This window comes from Taeniopygia guttata, chromosome 8, assembly GCF_048771995.1.
Source record: "Taeniopygia guttata chromosome 8, bTaeGut7.mat, whole genome shotgun sequence".
Lineage (NCBI taxonomy): Eukaryota > Metazoa > Chordata > Aves > Passeriformes > Estrildidae > Taeniopygia > Taeniopygia guttata.
In genome coordinates, this window is record NC_133033.1 from 19,244,059 (window position 1) to 19,258,656 (window position 14,598).

General features: G+C 38.7%; 1 protein-coding gene and 1 long non-coding RNA gene across 3 annotated transcripts in view; one reads left to right on the top strand and one right to left on the bottom strand.

Annotated features, from left to right (window-relative positions):
* The window catches only part of OLFM3 (olfactomedin 3), a 50,739-nt gene extending 48,327 nt beyond the window's left edge, over positions 1–2,412 (bottom strand). Inside the window, exon 1 of the mRNA XM_002186979.7 lies at positions 2,119–2,412. Coding sequence (XP_002187015.1) covers positions 2,119–2,187 — 69 coding nt within the window. The 5' untranslated portion in view covers positions 2,188–2,412. The remainder of the gene's footprint in view (positions 1–2,118) is intronic.
* Positions 2,413–2,640: 228 nt separating this feature from the next.
* The window catches only part of LOC115496226 (uncharacterized), a 170,375-nt gene continuing 158,417 nt past the window's right edge, over positions 2,641–14,598 (top strand). For both annotated transcript variants that reach the window (XR_012057059.1, XR_012057058.1), the window contains exon 1: positions 2,641–8,164. This is a non-coding gene — a long non-coding RNA (uncharacterized lncRNA). The remainder of the gene's footprint in view (positions 8,165–14,598) is intronic.

Below are 14,598 nucleotides of genomic sequence, written 5' to 3' on the forward strand. Positions count from 1 at the left end.
AACTGCAGGGCAGAAAATTATTATTCTACTTCAATTTAGCATAAAGCAAGATAAATAATTGAGCACTAGTTTAATTTCTGGAGTGTTCTCAGTTAGAACTTGTACTTTTCTGCTAGCAAAATATGTTTAAAATTTTTCATACATAATTTTCCACAGAAATATGAAATATATTGTTCACAGTCAACAAAAATTAGTGTTTGCATGTGACACCTTTTTATGTTTGATGTGGTGTAGGATTCACTTGATCTCACTTTTTTAATTTAAGAAAACCCAATTAGCTCTGATAAAAACCAGACTCCCAATTTTGAGGACTTTTGAGCTTTTTTATTCCTGACCCTTGACAAAGTCAAAAGAGCCTGGAAAGAACATCTGAATCTCTGAAAATGTCACACAGAGTGATGAATAAAAGGCCATTTTCATGCCCTTTGCACAGCATGGCATAGCAAAAAGGGCTAGAAGCACAGTTTCCAAAGTTCATTTGTTCCATTTCATTCCAGTGCCTCATCCTGTTTTTCAGTGCTGGATGGTGACAGAGACAGAAAATGGAACATTTTTTCCCAGTGTTATTTTGGGGTCTGAACTAAAAAGAATTGTTCTGCCAGGCCTGTTTTCTTCATTAGTGGTTTTACTCTTCTGTGGACATAGAAGGATATAAATTTGCTTTTCCTGCTTCTATGCAGTGTCTTTAGTAGATATTGCTAAGTGTAACAGAAGACAGAAAAATAAAGAAAACGAGTGTGTGGAAACCTCTAGTTATAATGAGACCATGTGCTGCTGTTCACACAGATATGAAACTCCCATGTGTGCATTGCCTGATGAGTCTCCTTACAGGCACAGCAATACCTGACTTCCAAATAGCTCTTATTTAATAGAACTGATATAACAATTTCTTAATTAATATTATTAATCCTCCATGACCTCCTGCTTTTTTCAGTTGTCACTATATCTTACTGATTGAAAAGCAGTCAGAATACTGCAGCTGTAAATCAGATTTCCACTGAATTGCTTTTTAGGTTCTGTTTTTGTTTTTAAAGAGAGCATCCCGTCCATATTGTTGAACATTCAGTATGTATTTGTGTATGTACAGATTGATATCTTTATTTTAAATGGAAAATATCCAGAAGAGCTGAGCACTGCCTCACACTGTTGGCTGGTACCTAACTGGTATCATTAATGTGACATTCACTGCCATGCAATGTAAATTGTGGCAACGTGGCACAGAGTGCTGCTGGCAATGGACTGCAATACTATAGCAATGTTTTCTCTTGTCACGTTTTTATAATGCTCACAGTTACAAGACTGTATGCCACAAAAAACCCGGCAAATGAGATAATTTCTACATCTATAAAATACAGCACTACAGACATCTGCAGACCTGGTGGCTTTCAGTCATTACTGCTTTTAAGTGGTAGAGCGCAATTCTGGTTTTCTAAACGACTTAATATGAAATCTCCTTCACCAGCCAGACTACACGGCTAAAACCTATATTTACTTTTATAATTATTTAAATTTCAGCTGCGATCTGTTGGTGACTTGAACACGTTTGTAAATAACAGAACTGCAGCAGCCCGGAGCGTGGCTATAGTACTAAATTCAGTGTCTTCACGTGACGCCTCCAGTTTCACTCTAAACAAATTTATTTCCAGTGGGAGGCTGCCGATCCCCGCTTCCAGCGCCTCGCTGCTTCCCCAGAACTGGTGCAGCGCTGTAAACGCCTCCTTGCCCGGAGCGCAAGGATTGCCGCTGGTTCGCGCTGGACAGCGACCGGCCTTGGACAGCTACCGGGCACGGCAGCCCCGTCGCTGTGCGGCGGACACGGCTCCGCTCCCCCGGCGCGGGCGGCTGCGGGGCCGGTGCGGGGTGCCCGCCCTGAGCCCTGCCCTGCCCTGCCCTGCTGCGGGCCCCGCCGCATGGCGCCCGCACCCCGCTGCCGGCGGGCACCGCGCCCCCCGCCCGGCCGGGAACCGACGCGAGCTCTCCCCTCCCTCCTGGCCGCTCGGACAGCCAAGGACACGCACCCACCTCTCCCCGGAGCCATCCGGCGCATCGCCCGCTACCGCATACGTCGTGTGCGGGCGGGCTCCGCCGCTGCGAACTTGCCGCCCGCCCGGCTCCTACCTTGGAGGGATCGAGGCCGGCCAGCAAGGACAGCAGCAGGAGGTTGAGGATGCTGGCGGGCGCCCGCATCCTGATCCCGGGGCTGCCTCTCCGCGCCGCTCCTCTCGGTCATTCACTCCGCTCCCGCCGCAGCGACCGCGCCGGCAGCCGCGCTCTCCTCCCGCTCGCCGCAGCCCGAGTGGAGGCGGCAGCGGCAGCCCGGGGGACGCTCATTCCGTGGGCAGCCTCGGCGCGGGGAGGGCGGGCGAGGACAGCGCTGCCCGAGCCGGCGGAGCGGCTCCACGGCCCCGTCCCACCCCGCCCCTCCCCTCCCCCCGGCCAGCCCACCACAAAAGTTTGGGCCCGGGAGACGGCGGAGCCAGCGCGGCTGGACAGGCGCGGGCGGCGGATGTGACATCAGCGCGGGCGGGAGGGCGCGGGGGCTCCGGGCAGCGGCCGCGGTGAGGGGAGGCGTGGCCGGGCCGCTGCGGGCGCGGTGCCCCCGTGAGGGCGGCCCCGCCGTGCCCGCACCCGCCTCGCTTTATCGCCCCCGGCTGTGGCCGGCAGGGGCCCGCTCCTCTGTGCGGCGCGGCTGTAGGCGGGGGGCAGCCGCTGTCCCGAAAAGAGCGCCTGGCACCATGGCAAGGGTGGGTGGATGTGGGGAGCTGCGGGAGAGGCTTTTCCTCAGGGGAGTCCCCTTCGCATCTCCGTCTAGAAAGTTAAGTTAGGGCTTGACTGAGCTGTGGTGAGGGTAAAGCCACCTATGCTTTCCAGCTGGTCCAGGGGCAGCAAAGGACCATCGTGTCTCCCTGGCTCGGCCTGTGAGCTGAGGTGGAAAGCTTGGGCAAGTGAAGGTCACTTGCTGAGAGGAAACCTCGAAAGCTTGCCCACGGGCAGTCGTGAGTTTTCTTTTCCCCACATCAGCCAGCATCTTTGCAGTGAAGACAGCCCTGTTTTGGCACCAGGGCTCCGCCTTGGCAGCTGCCCGCCTGTGCCGGTCAGTTTCGTAGGTCAGGCAGCCATGGGATTTGGCTTCCTCAGCCATGTGCGTTCAGCACAGCTGAGCCTGGCCCTAGTGTAAATAACAGCGCTATCCTTTAACATGGGTGAAGCATCTTAATGGTTCAATTATTTTACCTTATAATACTCAGTCTCAAGACCTATGGTCAGGGTAATCTTATTTATGACACAGTCAAGATTATAATAAATGTGGCTTTCAGCTTTGTGTGGTAAAAATCTATTTTAGCTTTACAGTTGGCAATTTTTTGGTCTTGACTAGATTGTCTGGGGGTTTCACTGTGTGCTTTTTATGCATCTAGTACAGAAAGGCCAGCACTGTCGTGCCTTTTTTCTTAGGTGCTGTATAATCTTAACTAAGGGAAAAGTGGGCTAAAAATATCCTTAAAAAAGCAGAACTTGAGTGTTAAAATACCAAACTTCAGACAAAACAAAACCCCAGGTTTGGGAGGGTGTTAGGGTAAGTGTGAACAGAACATGATTTTCTAACTGTCTTGAAATGTACAAGATCGGTGTTGTTTGCCTTGAGGAGCTAAGACCACTGCTGAAAGACAAACACAGCTTTGTGCTTACAAGTTATCTGAAAAGATTGCATATCCTTGGCATAGTGTTCCCAGATCAAAAGTGCTGACTTTTCCTGTGACTTCCAGTGTTTTATTACATTTTTGAATTCCTTCTAGGCTTACAATAACTAGATTTTGTTTTGTGAGTGAATTTAAATTTATGTTTTATGCTAAGATATCTTACACGTCCCCTTTTCATCAGCAGTATCTTTTACAGAGATACAGTCTTTCATTTCCTTGGAAGGTAGGTCTACAAATTTTGTTTCCTTATGGCGGGGAAAGGAGATTATGAATGAGCTTTCATTGGCATTCCAGGGTCAACAATGGAAAGAGACACCCCTCTGATACAGCTGCCTTTGAATTACCTTCTGCAAGGAAAATATAAAAGGTATGGAAAGGAGATTAGGTATTTTTTTCTTAACTCTCCTGTAGAAAGTATGTAAAAGCCCTATTTTCTTTTAAAGGGCATTAAAAAATACAAAAGGGGACAGCCACATATATTCCTATTAATTCAATATAAAGTAATGGTACCAATGCACTGAAAACCTCCGGTTGGCTAAAGGACAAAATGAATGGTGCTTTTAGCAGAAACAATTTAATATGAAAAAAAGAACATAGCTTCAAAGCCACAAAGGCAAGATTGAAGGTATTTAAATATTTTCTAGGGCACCTCAGTGACTAGTTCTCTAATTTTCCCTACCTTTACTTTCCCCATGCTTTTCTTCCCTTCTTTGTTTCTCAGTTTATCATAAAATTGGCAAAGCATATGAACTATTAAATTAATCTTAGAATGCAAATTTATTAAGGAGCTTAAGTGATACAATATGTTTTTCTACTTTCTGATGCTGCTTGGAATATCTGTCTTTGAAATTCAGTAAAATATTGAAGAGTTAAGTTAAAAAATAAAATCAGTGGTTCTCCTAAAAACATAAGCCTTCAGAACTCCTGAACTTCTCAGATACTTTTATGTGTTACAAACTAATAAATTGTTTGATGTATGAAAAGGTACCAAAAAATGTTTTAAAAAGATGGCATAAAATGACCCAATTATTTTCTGCTTGATTTTAATAATGCATTCGTAAGAAAATAAAAATATGCAATAGACTTATTGTTCCACCCTCTAACAACCTGACAAGTAATTTCTTTTGATAGAAAAGAGTATCTGAAGACTGGTGAGAATCGTTAGCAATCAGTACCTGAAATACTTCTGTTTGTTAAAGTTTACCTGAAAAATTAAACAAAATTGCAAGTTCTCATGAGAAATTTTTATTTCTGCTCTATGCCTTGAAGCAGCAATACCTGATTGTGAATCAATCAGGAATACCTGATTGTGAAGATCTCTCTCTAGCAAAACTTTTAATCATCCTTAAAAACCTATGAAATTCTATATGAATGACATTTCTTCTTGAGGTCTTTGTATGGAGACTGCTGCAGTCCGTGTGAAATACGTGATTGTGAGAGAAAAGAGACACCAAAAACTTTCCTGCAGGCATCAAGGGACAGAGGATGCTGTGAATGCAGCTGGTCTAGATGGGGAGGGATGTTATCAGTGTGTGCCTGAATTACAACAACTTTTCTCCACCCCAAATTGCAAGATGTATTGCTGGCAGTTGGAGTAAGACAGACTCATTCACTCAGGTACACGGAAAGCAAAGTTGATAAATTGGCTGTAGGTACCAAATTACAAATAAATAAGTTTGAAGTTCTGCAATCTGAGTTTGGCAGCTCAAAGTGATGATGGGAGTTATGAAAGAGGATACCTCACATGTGCATCTGTGGAAAGGCAATCTTTATTTGTAGCAGGTAAACTGTAAACAGGTAAACTGAAAACTTTTGAATTGCAGTGCTAACAAACTGCAGTGCTTTTCCAAACAGTAAACTTCTTCATTAAATTGGTCTTATACCTAATATTTCATGGGTCTTGAATTTTCTACTAGGTTAAGAAGGTAGTCTGGATTTTGAATTTCAGGCATTCTCCTGATTGTGAGATTGAAAAGTTTAGGGAATTGGAAAGAAGATTCAATACTGACCCTTGTTGATGTTATCTGCTCTGAAATGTCCTTGAAGCGGATACATTTGTTCTTCACTACATAAAAGATTTTGGTATCTCAAGGAAGCTAAAGAGAGAGAAAAAGACACAAACAAAATTAAGCTATCAGTGGTACAGAAGCTAAGCTTTTTGACACATTATGTTTATTTACACTTGGAAAGAACATGACAGAAACAGAACACATGAAGTTTTTAAAAATCAGATGATTGTAAAAATTAGTAAAAAATTAGTTTAATTTAGCCAGTGAAGAGTACATAGATGTTAAATGAAATATAAAAATATTGCACATGTGGGACATAATTCATGGTGGGACTCCTTTAAATTATTAAATTTGCTAATATTTGGTTAGTTTTTACCATCAGATTGAAGTACAATTTATGATTATCAGTCATAATAGCAGCGTAATTGTTTGAATCTGTAAATACTATGACCTTGCTTTTTAATCCACCTCTGTATTAGTTAAAATATCAAAATGAGGCTTTAGAAGCATGTTTTGTCAGTGTAACTGTCCTAGTGATGACTATTTTTCTAAACAGAGAATTTTTTAAAGTCCTACTATTACCTGAAAAATGTATTTTGAATTTTTGTATAGTTGTTTTAGGAACTTTTCTGTGAACATTACCTTTCTTTGCATACCTCTGTAAGAGTGCACTGAAAGTAGTAAAAATCCAAGTTTCTGCAGAAGTGCAGTGCTGTTATTTCCCGCTGAGCTCGTGCTGATGCCAGTGGTGAGGTGTGCTGTGATGTGAGTCAGCATCAATATTCTGCCTCCCTCAACAAACATGAAACACTTGACAGATGGACAGAAATATTCAGGTACTGGGTGCTGTGGACAGGTTTAACAGAGAACCAGTGAGTCAGGCACCTCTTTAACTCTTTGTTTAAAGCTAATCTATATCTAGAATTTACTTTTGTTAAAGTTTAAGTTTGACCTTAAATTTTGTTGGAGAAGAAATGACCTTAGTAAAATATTCCCACACATTAACAGTTCCTATGAAATACAAGAAAGACTTAACTCTGTGGAAGTTTAAATTGTGTATAAAGCTAAGATCAATATTTTTAAACATTTCTGTGATTTAGCTTGCTTTATTTTTCTCTCAGATACCACACTTATTTACTTCATTAATGCATCAAAAATAAATCATCTTTCTGGTCTTTGAGGGAGTTAACGTAATCTTTAGAGTACAATATAGGTATAGGATATTTAGATTTAAAGTTCAGTTATATTTGAATCACCATGAATAGAAATGAGAAAATGTAATTAAAGATTTCATCAGTGTGAAATGTAGGAAGGGATTCTTTGTAAAAGTCACAGCATCTATAAAGAATGCATCTCTACCAAAAAAGCTTTTCCTAGCAGGTTATGGAACTCTGCTCACGAGTGTTCTGGCATTTTCCCCTTCCAGCATGGACAAGAACTTTACAACAAATCCCATCAGAATAGCCTTTATTGGATTGTTGGTTATACATGACTTCTATAATTTTCAATATTGTAAAATTTAAGGATTAAGATTCTCTTCTACAAGATCACAAAAAAGTATTATCCCATGGAATAAGTGAAACTTGGAGAATTAACATTAAAATACTTTTTATTTTAGAATACAGTGCAGATAGAAAAATCTAGAAGTTGTTGGATAGAATTCGGTTTGTCCGAGTCAATATGAGTAGGAATAATATGATTTTTAAATGCTAAAATACTCACTTGGCAATATTTAAAATTAACTATTATCTCTAAAAATACATAAATTTTAGTCTGTCAAGTCACAATTAAAGTTAGGCTAAGTAGCTGATTATGTCTCCCTCTCAGTTTCAGGAATCTGTAGAATGTTTAATATTAAATACTTCTTCTAATTTATGTATTTTTAATGTACTTTGCAAATGCAACTGCAGAAGTAACAAAGAGAAGAATCCTGTATGATGGCACGTGTATGAATTAATTTTAGTATAGTCTCTAAATATTTATATGCAGGCAAAACTAGTTTGTGTCTCATAGCATTTATAGGGATGTTTATTGACCAAAGTGTCATAGTAGAGAGGCTGCTTGCAATATTCTGGTGTAGCAACATGAAGTTTGTGGGAAATGAAAGGCCAGAGTATCCACAACTATTGATCATTGTGGAGTTCTTGGGACTCCTCATCTTGCAGGACTGAGTCTCAAAGTAATAAAATAATAAGGAATCAGTACTAAAAGTTCAGTTGCAATACCAGTCTTTGTCATAATCATTTAAGGGTGCATTAAGTATTAAGGAAAGGGTTAAGTCATGATTACAAATGATGGTGCAAACATTCTGATGAACTTTGTGTTCTGTTTTATTTTAAGGTTTTGAATTAACCATCATACCTCTAGTGTCTCTTTCTTGGGTGCAGGAATTTCTGCTGGAATGGAGAAAAAAACGTTTGTGTAAGAACCTGTCACAAAGACAAATGGGCTTAAGAGGTGGGTGTTTTCTGTAATACAGTAGTTCATTGCTTTGATTTTTTTAGTAAGTTTCAGTTTTTAAAAGAACCTACCAGTGTGGTAGGTTACAATACTACGATATTCATGATTATGTCCCGTATAGCCAAGGGCTTGTTATAGCTGATGACATAAACTCAGGCACTGTTAGGGTACTTTTTGTAAGTTGTCACATATTTGATATTTTAGTTCTAAGTAGATGTTAGAATATAATTTGAAATTTGAAAAAAAGATGGTAATTTTTCAAGATGATGTTTACTGGAATCCCCCAGGTGCTTCCTTAGGCTTAGATTTTGAATACTGGTGTGGGTGCAGTGGAAGGAGCCTGTCAGTGTGCTCTCTGAGATCAGTTTAAGTAGATAGGCAGCTTTTCAGGAGGTAAACATTAGGAAGAGAAATTAGAAAGGTGGCTCCATCCAGGTCTCAAAGCAGTGCAGTGATGAAGAGTTGTGCTGGCTGGGCTGAACAGCTCAGCTACTTCTGCATTCCACAATGTCCAACTGCGTTCTCAAGCTCAGTGCTTGAGAGTTGGCTCTTACATAGTTTTGATTTTCCTCCTACCCTGCTGCTCAGCAGATAGAATGACAGAATTATTCCATTCAGAGTACTACTGAAGGTGGACAGTGAGGTACATAAATTGTGAAATTCCTTTCTCGCATCTGCACTGCTTGAGGGTTCATTTAAATCTAATGATATTTTTGAAAATAACCTAGATTTAGCTGTTAAGCAGCGGACTCAACCCCAAAGTTTAAATACATTTGCTGAGATAGTCTCCTTTTTAGTTTTAAACCTATGGGTGAGAAAAACCATAAGACACTACCAATTCTTTTACAGAACATGAGCAGTCATTATTTGACTTGGGAGTGAGGAGTTTGGTAACATACTTCTTGGAAAGCAGCACAGCTTTTCTTTCAGAGAGAGTAGTACAAATCCCGTGTTGTCATATTCAGCAGATGGTAGCATGCATGTTAACTGGCTGGGTATCTGCTCAAATCTTTTAGCTGCCATACCATATTGATGAGCAAAGTAATTAATTTGTGAGTGTCTTTAAGGTCAATCACAGTGGAAGCTTTCAGTGTGTTAATATGAAATATGATATTTACCCTAAGGGTACACTGTCACAGCAGGTAGAAATTAATTGTGGGATTAGATAATTTTCTTCCCAGAATACAACCATGTTGAAAAAAAGAAAATGTATAAAACTAGTAGAATACAATTCAGAAGCCCAGTGTTTCAAACATTAAAATACAAATAGGACATTTCTACAAGTACATAGCTGAGTGGCACTGGACTGAGGCCTGGGATAAGTCCATGAAATGCCATGCAAAAAGGAAGAAAAAAAAAAAGATTAAAAAAAAGGGCATGGCGAAGCAAATGTTTTTCTGTGATTATTTATTGGCAATACTCACGTCATTTGAATTTGGCTGGTTCTGTTTTATAATAGCAGATCAGGTGTGGAGTAAATGACATCTTATCAAACTCTGAATATAAATAATGAAGGTGTATGATAACTATGTAAAACAAATTGCCATATTAGCTGGGAAAAAACCCTTGGCTTTTCCAATCTGCATGGTGTTTTTCATTGTGGTCTTATCAGACTTGCAGAAACAGGAATAATGGGATACTTAAGGCAAAAATCTAAAATGCTCCTGAATTTTGTCCAGGGCTCTTAAGGGGAACTCTTCCATGTGAAAAATGCTACAGACTTTGACTATTGCTGAATGTTGCAAATACCCCTTTTTAGCTGTTCAAGAAACATTTATGCTGTTTGGGTGTTTGTATAAATTGAAATTTTAAGGCCTGCTGATGGTATTTGTGTAGCTATGATGAGAAATCAGTATCTCACTATTTTCCATCTTCTTAAGAAAGGTTAGTGAAATATTGAAATCATCTAACATAAAGGGATCATTGTATTGTGACCCAAAAAAATCAATCACACAGACTACTATTAATTTATGAGTGCATATTGCTGGTTTGTACCAAGTCTTGCATATCTTACAACAAAACTCAACAACTTACAACTAAAATTTTTTCAGAAAATGGTGAAAATTTCCCAATGAGTATATATTTTTTTATCTAGTTACAGATAATTGGTATTAGAGGAACATGCTGTTTTTGCTCACTGATTTAATGAAAAAATCATCCATTGCAATTTAATTTCTCTCTGAAGCAGCGTAAGCTCCTGATCCTGAAGAGATTTATATGCACAGTTATGATCATAGCTAAAGCTGGTAGGAACATCAGTTATTGAAGTTAATAAGAATGTTGCCTGTCTGTATTTCCGTTACTGTGAAGTGGTTGCATTTATTACAGTTCAGATGAAATATGTTTGTAGATCTTTGTACAAATAGGATCTTCATTTAACTAGGTTTGTTGGGTTTTTTTTTTCTCCCCAACTCTTAGAACTAAGTTCTAAACTACCATTTTTGGTTGCAGGTTTTTATGTTAATTTTAGATGCAGAATTCTGAAGCTTTTTTGATGCCTTAATAAAATTTTATATGGAGATACAGGGATGTGCATAACCTTCAGGTAGGTTTCCATCCAAACCATAAACAAATCACATTGTGTTTCCATCCTGTGTTTCATATTACAGAGGCTCCCCTTCTACACCCAGCCTTAAAAAATTTAATTCCTGTAATATAGGACATAATGGGTTCATTTCCCAACTAACTGATTTTTGTACTTAATATGGAGTCTGAGTCAGGTGGATCTTCTGTAGAAGTCCAGAACAAACTATTATAATATCTTTGGCAGGATTTAGGGAACACAATACATAAATCAGTGTTCCTGTCTTTGTTCAAGTATATTAATTTCTCAACTGATTAAAGAGAACTGGAGAGAAAGAAAACCTTTATTCACATAATAACATCTATTTTTCTTTGGTTTGCTTTTAAAGGCAAATATTTACTATCTTGTTTCATCTTGTTCCAAAATAAATGCCTATATAAAACCACAGCTCAGAACATTAATGTAGCATTGAAAGAATGAGATGAAGAAAGAAAAATAATTACCTCTAGTCTAGGAGGTCTTTAAAATTTTTTTACAAATGGGCTATGAACATTAGTTTTGATTAATTCATTCAGCCAAGAAAGCCAGCAGTTTTGACCACTGTAAGCTTTCAGTTGGATTCCTTTATAGCTGTCACTCTGCTGTGCTGAGATGCCTGCAATCAAGTTAGAGGTTATTGGCACTGTCTAGGCCACTAGTGAATAGTTTACATGTACATCCATTGCAGTGAAAATTCTGTTTGCCTTGTAGAAATGGTCAAAACTGCCCAAATTACTGTAGTTGGTTTTTGTATGTAGACTTTCATACTTTAATGCAGTTAAGCATAGTATGAAAAAGAAGGAAAATTTCTGGGTGTGCAGATCTGCAAGGTGAACCAGGAAGAGGAGGTAACAGCTTGTAAATTTTAATGACTTCTAAATTTCTGTATGAATTAGTTATTTGGAAAGTTGCTGAAGCCCTTACTTCCTTAATAAAATATTTTCTATGGGCATCTGTCGGTTTAATTAAATAACAGGATACTAGAAATCACAAAGAAGGCGCACAGTGGCTGCAGACAAACTTCTGACAGAGGCTGAGACCTTACCATTAAATCCCTTCATCTTTTAGTTGGGAAGATGCTTTTTCCTTCTGCCAAGGTGTAGGATTTCTTTGCTAAGGTATGAGGCTTAAGTTCAGGGGCACATTAAATAAATGAAGGTAATTGTCAGGAAGAGGAAAAATAACGTGATGCTTTTTGGAGGACTGTTTGAACAGTAACAGACTGGCAAGGCATGAACTATGTTAGAAAGTGTTTGGGTTGACTAGCTCAGAGTATTTATGATCCTGTTTCCTACAGGAGAAAAAAACGAAACACTTTGCTCCATTCTTCATCTTCCCTTTATATTTTTGAAATGAAATGTTGGCTAATTTAATCCAAATTTAAAAGAGGGGTAGATGTGTCAAGGAAATTAGTTTAATATTAGAATTTGGGGTAAAAGTATTAGTGGTGGTACAGAGAAGAGACCTATACGAGCACTGCTTGCAGAGAGAGCTTACATTTTACTGTTCTATTTGCTAGCAAGGTTGTCAGCATATCCTTACTCCTGAACCAGTCATGGGCCAAAGGAATCTCTTATGCATTTGCTATTGAGAAGTCCTTGAACAAAGCAAGCACATTTTGAGTGAGACGTATTACTAATCATTTATTATGAATCTCCTGTTGGAGTCAATGACATTGGTTTGATAATTTCTTGTTAAATAATCCAGTTTCTATGTACAAATGCTTAGAAAAAGAATGGTTTGTATCAGTTTTCAGATTGATCAGTACCTGTCTGTAAACTATATGGGTCTGTGACAAAATTAAATGGTATTGTCTTCTAGACCTGTAACTCCCACTCCTATTCAAACATTTTTGAATTACGTTTTAGAGGGGTACTATTACCTTTATAAGAGCAGGCTCTCTTGGCTGGCATGAGGCCATTGTTACTGACATTTCCTTACTTGTTAGATTCTGTAGGAATGTGGTTAGCTATGTTCTAAAATGTAATTTCCCGGTTAGTTGCCGTCACGTAAATGAAATTAAAAGCATTCTGCATATTTTGATTGTTCAAAAACACAGAACTAGAGGATTTTGATTTTATTATTAATTTCAAATTGAGAAAATGTGTTGCTTAACTAGATTTAGCATATTAATTTTATGAATTATATTGATATCAATCTAAGAATTATAACCTACCTTTTTCAATCAAAGCTCTTTAGAAATCTTACTAAAAGGTTTTAGTGGTCCCACTTTTTCCTAAGTATTAAATAATGGCTTTTAGAAACATGCTAAAGATTTTAATGCAGCTGTGAGACTGACTGAAACTAGATCAAAGCAGGATCAAAGGAATTCATAAAAAACAAAACCAGATACAAACAGTAGGTGCTTTCTCAAGAAGCTTTGCATAACACAACAAAGATTTGTAAAGATGGCACAGCTCTCCAGGCTAGTAGAGGAAGATACTAGAAGTACTTGCATAAAATTCTGCTATTTGTATTTCAGAACTTCCCCTAGTCTTCAGGTGGGTTGGTTGAAAAGTTGCATATGAAGCTGTTTATATGAATTAATTTTTGTATGTATAGAACTTATGTTCACAGAGGGAAGAGTACTGAAATAGTAGTCCTGGGTTTTGTAAACAGTTTTCATTTTTTGTGAGGAAAAATGGTGGGTTTTGGTAACTGAGAGGGTATGAAGTAGAAGGAAATCTTGTTGATTAGTCTTGATATTTTCTGGCCTGATTAGTTACAGATTTTTAAAAAAAGTTTGGAGTCATACCCTAGACAATGTTTATGCAGTGCAGATATTTATTGTACACATAGCAGTAGAAGGGAAATGAAGGTAACAGAAGGGGAAAGGTGTGAACAGAGGTAAGGAAAAAGGGAAAGGAGCAAAACAAAAATAATCAGTGACAAAGCAGAAACTGAAACAAATAAAAAAAATATCTAATTTTTTCTTAATTTCTGACTACCTACTTAGGTTAAAAAGCCCAAACCTTAAGCACTTATAAAAATACATTTAACTGAATTTGTCTTATTTTGAGTTATGTTATAAAGTTTGAGTTTCTAATTAAAATTGAAAATGCAAAAAAATTCCCAGGTAATCATATTTGTAATGTTTATAATCAACTCTCAATCAGCAAAGACTTGTGATACAACCCTGTGTCATAGATGTACTTCTTTTTATAGATACGTCTTTCCATACTTATAGGGTGAGCTGACTTGAAATTGTGGAACCTTTTGAAATTTACTCGTCATTTATTTGCAATATGCCTTTCCCAAGATTCTAGATTTCCTTGGGCGCTGACCTTTAAGTCACTGTCAGTCAGTGTAAATGACATATGTAACATGCATACATGGCTAAGAAAGCTGTTTCTGTTGGGTAGCACAGAGCCTTGGAAATGTTTAATGTCACTTAACTTTCAGGCAGAAGAAAGCAACCCCTTAGGATATGGTTGTTACAGTGTTTTGGGTTTTTTTTCCCCCTCCCTTGTATAAGGTACAGTGATCTTAAAACGTAGTTTAGTTGCTGAGATGATGAAGTGTCCCTTATACTGGAAAACTGGACAATGCAAAGTTTACTCAGTTCTTGTTTCCTGTGGTGCTGAACTCAGTGATTTTATCTCTCTGTTTTTAGTCATGTTTATAAAAACTAGTGCAGTGTTGTCTTCTGGTTTCTCTAGCTCAGACCAGGAGCTATCAAGCAAATACTGGAAACATTGAGACTACGTCTAACTGTTGCTGCAAGTTAAAAACAGTGGAGTGCACAGATCCTGGGTGTTATTTTCTTTCTTCTATAAGTTTCAGAGGCATAATTGGTGGAAGAATGTTATTTTCCTATAAGCCCCATGATAAGTTATCCATGTTGTGCCCAGTCACAATTTATATGTGG